The 12802-nt window shown below is 37.7% G+C and overlaps 1 protein-coding gene across 1 annotated transcript in view; it reads right to left on the bottom strand.

Moving 5' to 3' along the window:
* Positions 1 to 12802, bottom strand: part of slc16a10 (solute carrier family 16 member 10) — a 33769-nt gene that overhangs the window by 12223 nt on the left and 8744 nt on the right. The window contains exons 2-3 of the mRNA XM_056763932.1: positions 4300 to 4444; positions 1362 to 1791 (exon numbers count right to left, since the gene is read on the bottom strand). Coding sequence (XP_056619910.1) covers positions 1362 to 1791; positions 4300 to 4444 — 575 coding nt within the window. The remainder of the gene's footprint in view (positions 1 to 1361; positions 1792 to 4299; positions 4445 to 12802) is intronic.

Genomic DNA, 12802 nt, shown 5'->3' with positions numbered 1-12802 from the left:
TCGCATCCAGAATAAAAGTTCCTAAAAAATCTTAATTTTGTGTTCATAAAAATATACACATAGGTTAAATATTTGTATATGTATATATTAATATTTAACAATCATTTTAATTATTTATAAATGTTTATTAATTTTTATATTTTTCTTAAATATTTACATGTATCATGTGCTTATGAATACAAAATTAATATGCACACAGACATATATTATGTAAACAAAAACTTTTAGTCTGTATGCAATTAATCGCGGTTTAATCGTTTGAGAGCCGTAATTTATATTAATGCACACACATACATTTCTTGCTCAAATCTATAAATTACAAATATGTATGTTCAAATATAATTCACATTATTCAGAAATATATATTATTCATATTTCAGTCTAAATATATACAAATTACATAAGCGCAAACTTATCTGACAGCACAAATTGTAATACTTAAAAAATAAAACTAAGCACTGTTTTTCATTGTCTATATTATTCAGTCTGATAAGATATTTATAAGTGACTAGAATAACTGTTTTATGAAATTACATGAGTGCTGAAACACTGTACAAAACCAACCAAAATGTTCTTAAACATAATATGTCGTCGCTTTCCTCCAGAAACCTTGTATCTCCATATTTTGATTTAGATTTTTTGTCATAAATCACTATTATAAGTCACTTGTTATGTTTTTCACTGCGTTTTGAAAGAAACTTACCATTAAATTATTTAAAAAATACTTGTCAACTTGGAAAACTCAATATCGAATCATTTCAAAAGAAATATGTTTTTCCATTTCCTGAAAAAGAGCAAATTTGGACATATGAGGTTTCGTAAAGGAAAGCGAAAATATTATTTATTATTACACATTCTTGAAATTTAGCAGGTTATTTGTTGTTGTTATGAATGACCCCATCGGTATGGACCTGAACTGACGCTCAATATTATTCCTCCGGTTTGGAGTCAAACTGAGACGCAGCGAGATCCGGATTACTGAGGAGCTTTAAAAACATCTCCATCTGACCCCCATCCCTGAGGAAGCTGTTTTTGTTTTGACTTGAGCGGGTCAAGAGTGCCGTTCAACCCCGTCAGATGACAATGACACGCTGAGATGAGTGTTTATCTACCTCACCTCACACCCAGCGGTTCCTCGAGCCAGAAACACTCCCGACCTTCTGCACGTAGACAAGCCATTCCTCTATCAGCACCGCCCGTGAGCCATCATCTCTCCACGGATCACATTTGGACTGTTTATTTGTCTGAACCTCGCAGGACAAACATCATCCAACGTATCGAGCTTCAGATTGGCTTCATCGTGCCTCACTACTGTCACGTCCACACGGTCAAAAGACACACAGCAAAAAACACACACTTACCAGATGAACGTAAGGCACGAAGTATCCATACAGCGCGGCGGGGATCCCAAAGGCCCAGATTCGATATCCCAGAGACTTCCAGATCTGCAGGTTAAAGACCCTGTTGAGTGCGGAACAGCGACCGTCCGTCTTCCTGCTGCTCACGGGTTTAGGCAGGATGGGTTTGTAAGTAAAGCCGGCCAGGACCAGGATGAACATGAAGATGGACAGAACTCGCAGGGTGTTGTAGAGTCCCACACGGTCCAGCAGACCAGTCAGAACGTACGGGAGGGTGATGGTGAACACGCTGCTGCCCGCCGTCACGATGCCGTTGACCAGACCCAGCCTGCGCTTGAAGTAGTGACCCAGAATCACCAGACTGGGCTGATACGCAAAACTGCAGCCGCACGCGAACACTATACCATACGTGAAGTACAGCGCCCCGAGAGACCTGCCGAGAACAACAATTCAAAATGATTTATCTTGGACATCAATGAGAAAATAGAAACTTAAGTGTCATCTACGTCTCAGATATGTAACCCTGAACAACAAAACCAGTTTTATGGGTCATTTTTTCGAAATTGAGATTTTTAAATAATCTGAAAAATCATCTTGAATTGAGTTTTACCTTTTTCTTAATCACTCAATTCAAGATTATTTTTCTTACCCCCATTGGCAAATTCACTGAAATTTCATAGTTTTTGCCTAAAAACAAGACGTATTTTCTTAGGTCAGTATGCTCATCAAGAAAATGCATCTTGATTCAAGAATGTTTAGACATTTTAAAGGAAAAAAGACTACGTAAGAAAGCTATTTTTTTGCAATGTGTATGAGTTGTTAGAAGAGGACAATATCTGGTTGAAACACAACCGTTTAAAACTATGCAAAAAAGCACTGTAGCAGGCCATTCACTCACAAAAATACAGTTTTTTTAAGGTAGGCAATTTACAAAAATCTTAATGGAACATGATCCTTATGTAGTAGAGTAGGCGGGGCGAGACAGTGGTTCGAGACAGTTTTATTGAATCTTTATTACACCTTACTTAATATCTTAATGGTTTTTGGCATAAAAGGAAAATCAATAACCTTGACCAATTAAATGTATTTTTGTCTTACTAAAAATGTTCCTGTGCTACTTAAGATTGGTTTTGTGTTCCAGGGTCACATATTTCTCCTGAGATAAAGAGTCAGAAATCTGAAATATGTCTCTATTAAAGTTTCAAAAGAGATGTCAACAATGTGTCTAACTGAGCTCAGATTTGTCAAATCTGCAATCAAAACTCAATATTTTTAAAGCTCAATATGAACACTCATCACATTTACTCAAATCCAGATGGTTTCACCTCTACAATCTACATTCATTTACACCTCCAGACTCTTCATGTGTTTGAACATATACAGTTCTCTTTCAACTTCTACTAGACATTTTAGGAGAAACATCTGAGACTAAAGGCTGGAATACACTACAAGACTTTTGCTCAGATTTTCAGTCTGGACTTGTAGCAGAAAGTCTCTGCCAGTCTGCAGATTTGATGACTTCGTGTGTTTCTATCTGAAATTTTGCAAGTGTGTGATGTCTAGTTTAAAAAAATCTGTTCAGATTTTAAAAGTCTTGTTGTGTATTCCATCCATAAATTGAAACTTAAATGAAACACAGTTGAGAACTCCATCAAATCTACTGAACGATAAAACTTTCCTCTGTGACTTTATCTCGGCTGTGACGCAGTTTGTTGGCAGGACTATCTGTTTGTTTAATGGAAGACGGCGGGGGTTCATAACAACCTGTTACACAAGCACTCAGATTAATCTCAAGGTATATCTGTGGAAAATCCTCTGTCTTAATTTAAACATAGCCAACAGGTGAACAATAGGCACTAGAGCTGCGCGGATGAGCTAAGCATCCTCTGCTTCAAATAAATGATCCATTTACAGCACGTATAATTTTCTCTGATATAGATATCCGCACCCGACCCGGACCCGATCGTCACTTTAATTACTTAGTAAATTTTCTAGCACTGTATTTGTCTGTAAATGCTTAAATCTAATCGTTCGATTTAGCACACACATGATGTACCATATAAGAGGTACCAGTCTTATGGCTTTCATATACATACAGTGCCTCACAGGAGTTGCATATTACAAACTCAGCACTTGATTCATCCTTGTTAAAAACCACTTCGCAAAAACCCTCCCACATGATACTTTTCTTTCCTACCTTTTGTTTTGTTTTTAATTCTCCCTTTTTAAATTTCTCTTGGATCTGTTTTACCTCCTACGACGGCGTTTAGTGCCACGTTAAACATAAAAATAAATTCTCGAAATGTTATGAATCGCGTTATGAATCGCAATGTCTTGAACGAAATCTTGGATTTTTTATTTTTTTTAACGTGGCACTAAAACGGCGTCGTAGCCTCCATTTCTGCTTAAAGAAATAGACCGTCCTCTACCGCCGACACGCGCGCATTTCTTTTAAATTACTGCAAATTAGCGCCTGATGAAAAATGCATTTAAAACATATTCGTATTTTTTGAGAAATTTTGTTAACATTGAATATGATATCATCCGCCCACGACCCACCCGCAATTAATCAGAATCAGTTTTTTTATCACCCGACCCGCGGATCATCCGCAGCGCCCACGGATTTAACCGCCATCCACGCATCACTAATAGGCATCGACATGCTTCAAACACAATGTTCATGGCTGTTGAAACAGTGGTTTATGCTCGAATGTTCCTCGAAATCAAGAAAAATTTTGTTACAATCAGGATGAGAACATCATGACAAAGTTTACAAGCATTAAGTACGCTTATTTCTTGCAGTGATATGCTGTGTTGTTTTCTATATTTCTCTCTATGTATTCTATACATTTAATACTTTTTTCAGATTTTTTCATAAAGTAAAGCAAACAATGCAACTTTTAAAAAGTGCTATATGAAAAACGTGAATTGAGTTACTCACCTGACCATTGAACTGGCCACAAGTCCCACAAACCCCACGGCAGCTCCACCCACAGCCGTTATCCGACAACCGAAGAGATCCGTGAACACGCTGACGATCGGTGAACAGAAGAAGATCATTCCCATCGAGAGAGAACCAACCCATGCTGAAAACACAAACACTATTTATTTACACACAACACAACAGTGAAGAATCAAAGAAGCCTCCAGCAGATCTCAAAAGTTGTCGCTGGGGAGGACGAGTGATAGCATAAACTTCATTATCGCGGAATCTGACACAGGTTAGAATACAATATTTAAGGTTATGTGGATTAAGGTTACACAGACGCAAATTAAGCGTTAAACGCGGTTGATATACATGTTAAGTACGCGAAAGGACATCCGGCGACGCGAATAACGCGATTCACACGAATTGAGCGTTTCGGCCGTTTGACGAGTGTAACGCATGAGTTGAAAAATCTGAATTTTGACAAATATTCCCGCCGCGTTAACCAATCAGAAGCTTGCTCTGGTAGTGACGTGATTACGACGTAGAGAGTGGAGGCAGAAATCCGAAACAACAATGGAGGACAAAATCCTTGTCACTGTATGTGGATACCCGGAGGTGTAAGATACTACGAATGATCCGAACGAGTCTACGCCATTTTTCAGCCTTCCATAGCACAAAATGCGCAGCTACCCTCTCAACAAAAGCTCTGTCAGTCATTTCGCAAAAAGTCTGGAGCCGCCTGGCAGAAGCCCCTCCCGTGACGCAAACTCGCGTCTGTTGTGAAGTGAATTTCACGCGCAGATTTATTCACGCAAAACGCGTCTGGTGTGAACGCTCAGTAAGTGTAACACACAAAGCTGGTTTTGCAAGTTTGTATTTACATATGGCGTTATCTTTTGGTTTGGATCAGTCATATTCCAAATAAAAACAGAATAGTCCAACAAAAGCCGTTATTGGATGGTTTTAATATTTTATATTCCTACTGTATATGTTTTTTTTGGGTTGTGTTATGTTATACTCGCAGACACCCACAAAATACGCAGATACAAAACTACAGGATAGTTAACTCGCAAATAACACAACCTGTCCTTCATTCTTAACCGAGAAATGCAAAGAGAAATCAAGAAAGACTGCAAGGGTCAATGATCAGCATAAGACATAAATGACACAGAGAGATGTTCAGATGTTTTATCTCTCCAACACATGACATCACCTGACAAACATGTATTTTTCTCTGCCGTACATTCGTGTCCTTGATGTTGCAAGGCAGTCTTTCACAGTTTCAGACGGAACTTCACATCAATCAAATGATGTAGAAGAACAGCACATGAATGTACCAAAATAATATTTCACTTCAAATGCAGAATCTCCAGTCTGTGCATGAACTAAAGCTAATAAAGGAATATAATGACGTTTCAGTGTCTGACATCACTGACGTCAAACTCAATGCAACTCAAACGGATCTCAGAGGTTTTATCTCAACTTCTGTGAAAATCCCAGTGACCTTCTCCCCCAACCCTTACTTTAGCAAAAGTATTGCAGTTTGATTACAATTTTTAACAAATAAATTAGGGCTGCAACAACGAATCGATAAAATCGATAAAAATCGATTAGTAAAAAAGTTGTCAACGAATTTCATTATCGATTCGCTGTGTCCCGCGACGCGGAGACGTTTGGTTATTAAAAAAAAAACCTTTATTTGAGCGCGGAGCGAAGTAAACACACTCGGTCTCTCTCGCGCACTGATGCTAGCAGAGTTCGGCGCCTCATATACAGGGCGGAGCAAAAATTAAAAAACGAGCGGAGGAAAGATACATGACGGAGGCAGAGAAATCAGCGCGACCCAAGTCATCATAGGTGCGGGAGCATTTCACACTAAATAAACAGAAAAACTGTGTTAACTACAAAATATGCAAAAGCGACATGGCGGGAGCAACGCGGCAATGATCCAGCACCTGAAACGCAAACATGTTTGAGTCTGTGATGAGGAGGAAGGGAGTTCAACAGCAGGTTAAGTCATTACAGAATCCTACTTTTGTTCCGTTTTGAAGTGAAGAACGTAATGTCCCTGGTGCTGGTGTTTACTCGTTATCCAGATTGACAAGCATCACAAGTTAGCGTTAGCTGGTTAATAACAGTATAATCAGGGGTGGTGTAGTTACTTTGCGCTTTGCATTGTAAGACTAAAGACACCTTTTTATTCACTCGCCTTTTTTGGACCATTCATTTATCAATCTGTTGTCATGTAAAGCTACACTGCAAAACTTCCTTAGTAATTTTGTCTAATTTCCAGTCCAAATATGTAAAAAATCTTAAATCAAGATTACTAGACAAGAAAATTGATTGATGCTTAAAACTTCTGTTTGAAATTATATCTCATTAAGATTATTTTTGTACCCCATTGGCAGATAATTTTTCTTGCTTTAAGCAAACAATCACTTAATTTGAGGTGTTTTTTCAGAAAACAAGACATAATTTCTTATGCTTTTTCATGTGTCTAGTACATGTTTCTTGATATAAGATTTTTTTTTTAATTTGGACTGACAACAGGACAAAACTACTAAGTTAGAAAAGCAATTTTTGCAGTGTATATTCTGTGCTTTCTCCCATATAGGTTATTATTGACAAATATATTTGTGTGTGTTGTACTTTTTAATTTAATTTTAAAGTTCTTTTATAGCTCTTGGTCATCTTAAGCTTTGTTAAAATGTGGTGTATAAATGAAGCTTGCACTTACTACAATGATGGTAGTAATTGAATGAATAAGCTTCAAGTGAATTTGAGATAGAGTGTGTGTGTGTGTGTGTCAGTGTTTGTCAGTGTGTGCGTCTGCAAAAGTGTGTGCGTCTGCGAGTGTGTGCATCTGCGAGTGTCTGTCTGCAGTGTAGTGTAGAGAACAAGTTCTTACATTCAAACCTAATCCTGTTAAGTTTTCTGATTTGTATTGTTCTTTAGTTTTTATAAATTATTTATTGTTCTGGCAGCTCAGGTGGCACTTTTATTTAAAAAAAGTCTATATATTTGGCAGATGTAAAGCATACATGTGTATGTTTTTTGTGTTAGTCCATTTTTATTTGATTTTATTATTTTTATAACAGCTCAGGGATGTTCAAGGAGCAACATGCTTGTGCACTTTCTAAAGATTTTAGTTCTGTTTTTGAATAAAGGGTTGGAAATGAATGCTTTTCTTGGTTTTTGTTTTTATCCGATTCATCGATTAATCGAAAAAATTACTTACAGATTAATCGATTATTAAAATAATCGTTAGTTGCAGCCCTAAAATAAATATCCTGGATTTCGCTTAACTTGTAGTAAAACCATGCCAAATCTTATGGACAGCAAAAGAAATCAGAAGAGAGACTGAAAGTTTACTGTGGTGGAAACAGTTTTTTTAATGTTTAATCTCATATTTTGGTCACCGGCGATCACACCGTCCTTTCGCTTCGATGAGTGATGCTTCCACAGAGAAGATGGACAATGTTAGCAAAGCAAACAAACATCTCTGTAAGAGCTCCAAGTGCTCACATCCCCAAACACCAACAGATTCCACCCGAACTGTAAACAACACAAATCCCATTTCCACAACAAACACCTGAACCTTCAACGGACATCCAGTTCTGTTCATACAGTCAAAATCAAATAGAGTCCTTCTAAAAATTCAGTTTCTTAGATTCATGTGGAGGTCAATCTGTATCATACGTGAAGTGTGTATAAACACACCCTCAAACAGAGCTCATAACCACATTCTGAGCCAACCTGAAACAATGAGTTTAGGTAAATACTTCAGCGATAGAAGAGTTATGCTCTCTCTTTCCTGAACGCCAAGTTCCTGAACACCACAAATAACCACCAATGAATGACTGCTCCAAACACGCTGCCATTTCCCCGCTCTGAGTTCTTCATTTGATTTATCAGCTTGAACCAAGAGTTCAACAACAACTAAATATATCACCAATAGGCCAAGACAAACCAAGAGACTAGAAAACTCAAGATGTTTCTCTTTCATAGCTCAGAAGATCTGATTTTTATTGGGATGGTGAAATACTATTTTTGTGAAACTTCATCTCCAGAGTTGCTTTGAGAGTTTATTTCACGAACATTTTATTGTTTGAGTGAAGAAACAGACATACTTAGAAATAAGCGTCTTCCGACAACCAGCCAAATAAAAGTCCAGTTAACTCTGTATTTTATGAGGACAGATATATTACTATTTAATACATTTGTAATATATTGCATTTTGAATGTTATATGGCAATGTATTGTAGGGATCCACTGATCCGATACTCTGGATCGGATTTGGCTCCGATCCAAACCTTTTTGAAAGGATCGGGTATCGACGATTGGCGAGTCAGCACGACCGATCCAAATCCGATACCAAATTACCAGCGATCGTTGAACGGTGAACTGTATTTAAGTAAATAGAAAACATTCGTTTTTGGGGAAAAATGCATGTACTTAAAAATAATAATTAAAACCTTAGAAATATATTTTGCGTAATCGTCTGACAGGCGAGTTTAGCGGGGAGATGTTTCTGGACCCAACGTATGCCTATATGTCAGTTTACTTCAACGTGTTAAATATTTCGCAGATTTGGAAATATTTCACGCTTGAAACAGCAGAAAGCAGCACAGCAAATTGTAACATTTGCAAAACCCGTGTTTCAAGAGGTGGAAGTACTGTCGCACGTTACAATACAACAAATTTAATCAAACATCTTCAGAAGCATCACGGAAAAATTCATGAAGAGTTTGCACAAGTGAAACGCAAAAAGGACGAATCAAAGCAGCAGACCTTGCAGGACGCGTTTCAAAGGCAAGAAAAACTTCATAAAGACAACAAAAAATCTGTAAAAATCACAGAAAAGGTTGCGGAATTTATTGTTCTAGATAATCAGCCTCTCTCTGTCGTGGAAAATGTAGGCTTCCGTCGCCTAATGGAACATCTAGAACCGTGTTACAGTTTACCATCGCGTAAATATATTTCTGAAACAGCTTTGCCTGAGTTGTATTCTAGAGTGTCAGCGCATGTTGCGGACCAGTTAAAAGATGTAAAGTCTTTGAGCTTCACTACGGATATTTGGAGCTCCGACGTGTGCCCCATGTCTCTTTTGAGTTTGAGTTTGAGTCTCATTGGGTGAATTCTGGTTATGCATTGCAAAGTGCTGTGCTACATGCTAAAGAGTTGCGAGGGTCACACACAAGCAGCGTGATTTCAGCTTCAATCAAAGAAATGCTGGAGGGTTGGAAAATCCCTCTTTCTAATGTACATGTAATTTTGAGGGACAATGCCAGTGACATGAAGAAGGCGATGAAAGATTTAGGGGTCCCTAGTTTGGGGTGTGTCGCGCATTCATTGCAGCTTGTTGTTAATGAGGGCCTTCTGTTGCAACGGAGCGTAAGCGATGCACTGGCAGGTGCGAGAAAGATTGTGGGGCACTTCAAACATTCCCCATCATCGTACTCTTCATTGGAGGATATTCAGCGCGAACTTCACTTGCCTGTGAAAGTCTACAGCAAGATGTCAAGCCCGATGGAACAGTACGTTTTACATGATTCAGAGTATATTTGAACAGAAGCGTGCTTTAAGTGCATTTTCTGCCGACCACGAGCTGCCTGCAACACTGACAGCAAACCAATGGGGATTAAAGTTCACTTTCGTTAAAAAATGAAATACACACATTTAGTTTGAGTTTATTGATTGATTTAATTTGGTTTTGATTCTTTCTTTGTAGGATATTTGTTTTATTGAAAAAAAATAATTCATATTTTTATCAAGGCCAGCAAATGCCAACATTAAAATACATTTTCTGTGTAATGTCTGTATAAAATAGACCATTTTCTCCGTTTTGCTTTAGATAATTTACCAGTGTAGATGCTGTCATTCATGCAAAAGATGCACTGATAAAAGAGGCTGAAAAGATTGAAGATACACTGAGGACATCAACTACTGCAGCAGGTCCAGCAGAGGTATCTCATGTGGAAGCAAGTGGGTCAAGTGGACACACAAGCAAGAGCACCTTCACAATGATGTTTGATGAAGTTCTCCAGGACCAACAAGAATCTGCACGAGGGATAGCTACCACTGATGCCCTTAATCAAATCCAAACATATCTGACAGAGCCAACTACACCCCGATCTGATAGCCCATTCTGTTACTGGGCAGTGAATCATGTTCGTTTCCCTGCCCTTGCTGCTACTGCGACAGTGTTTCTCTCTGCCCCCTGTACCAGTGTTGAGAGTGAAAAACTGTTTAGCGCTGCATCCAACATTGTAGATGATAGACGGAACCGACTTCTAGTCGAAAGAGCAGAAATGCTCATATTCCTAAAAAAAAACCTGCCATTGCTCTTCAAGTAAACCTTAAAACAGATAATGTCACTTGAAGTATATACTTAAACACAGTTGTTGATATTGCTGCACTATCTTCATGTGTACATATTTTTGTCTGCAAACGTACATGTTCATACGTATGTTTTTGATTTAAGATTCACAAAATGTAGATTGACATTTGGATGACTGCAGATAGCTTAATTTAATTTATTTCAATTAAAAATGTTGCAGTATTTTACAAAGAATACAAGAAATTGCACAGTTTTCTTAAGAAAGATGTTCGTCATACTGCGTGTATTATTTCTCTTAGTTTGTATGTATTTCATAAATCTACAAAGCTTGACTTTAAGCAGATTAATTTGAATCACTGTGTGAGTTTCAGACATTCTAAACCTTAAAAGGTAAACAACAACTGATATCGGATTTGGATCGGTATCGGGCTATATTTTTAAGTTCAATATCGGAATCGGATCGGCAGAGAAAAACTGGTATCGGTGCATCCCTAATAATGTATTAAATGGATTCACTTTTCAAATTTTATCTTCTCTAAAAAGTACACAAATTTGTTGCTAATTTTAAGACCTTTCTTATTTCTTATTTTCTATTGTATATTTAGTATTGTTCTTTAATAAAGAAAAAGTATTTATTATCCGAATACCCGATTAATCGATGGAAAAATCGGCAGAATACTTGATTAGTAAAATAATCGATAGCTGCAGTGTTGTGTGCTCCATGTTCTTGTATGGAGTAATGTATCCGCTCAGTCTCAGATGATTTCTCATAAAATGTTTAGAAGAAATAAAAAGCAGAAACAAATGAGAGTGTAATTGTTAACTCTTTCACCGCCATTGATGAGTTATCTCGTCAATTAAAAAAAACGCTTCCCCGCCAAAGACGAGTTTTTATGGCAATCAGTGTTTGTACTGTTATACAGCAGGTGGCGCTATTACACACCTTTGGGAAAAAGTACAGAATCCCAGAACCTAGAACATATATGTTTCAGAGTGTAATCTGGGCGGAATCTTTGACAAAAAATGTTAATTATCTCAGCTGTTTAATCAATGATATGCATGTTTGTAGAAACCTACCCTCATATACGGAGTGATAAAAAACGAACAAATGACGATAGAAGAATACAGTTTCTTTTGTTTAAAAGCTGAGACATATTGTTTGTCCATATATTCTTTACAGAAAATTTACTGTGAGCCATTAAAGTTGGGTGAAAATGTTAAAAAACGCTGGCGCAGGCTGGCAACGTTTTTTTAAAAGGCTGGCGGTGAATGAGTTAATACGCATGAAGAGTCTGGAGGTGTAAATGTTTGTAGATTGTAGAGGTGAAATAATCAGACAAATCTGAGCTCAGTTTGACATGCTGTGGACATCTCTTCTCAAACTCCAATGACAGATACATTTGTACGATGTGTGCCTATTTTCTCAGGAAAAACACCTGAGAAACAATTGAGACTTGAGCAAAAGTTTCCATTCGCTCTGCATTTAATCTCATTCAAGATCTTATTTTACACTAATATGTATAGCCGCTCTTGGAATGGTCTCGTGTGTTTTTTCTGTGTCAAGTACATCATGTCAGATCTAATGATGATGATTTGAGCATTAAGTAATAAATTCTCTGATAAGATTATGAACACAGGGTTCATGTATTTCTCTCACGTGTACTTGAGGTTAACAGTACAAGGTTCAGTCAATGTGAGCACCACACCCATCCGTGATCGTTCATCTCCAAACACTGGACATTTATGTGAGCTGATCCAGACAGAGATGTGCAAAATAACTTAGATTCCTCCGGAAAGATTTTCTTCTCAATGTTAGAGGACCACTGCTATCAAAACAGTCAAGTTCTTCCACAACAGACTGTAAATCATTTCTTCTTCATGCACTCGATAAAATGCTGGCTTGCTGGGATTTTTTAGTGTAGATACTTGGTGTCATGCACCTGCTAGTATTTGATGTTAAACAGAAGAGTCTTCATACTGGTGATGTGGTATACTTGTATTGAGAAAGAGGCAGACCATCCATCTGTTACTCAAGAGCAGTGGATCTGAAGAGTCCCAGCGGTCAAAGATACTGTCTCCCACAGAGTTCATCTGAGCAACACCCTGAAAACTATACAGAACAACCTGGCAACAACAATAAAACACACAGCAGCAATGTCTTGGAACTTCTGCACA

Source organism: Triplophysa dalaica, chromosome 13 (genome assembly GCF_015846415.1).
Source record: "Triplophysa dalaica isolate WHDGS20190420 chromosome 13, ASM1584641v1, whole genome shotgun sequence".
Taxonomy (NCBI): Eukaryota; Metazoa; Chordata; class Actinopteri; order Cypriniformes; family Nemacheilidae; genus Triplophysa; species Triplophysa dalaica.
This window is presented reverse-complemented; position numbering and strand designations above follow the sequence as displayed.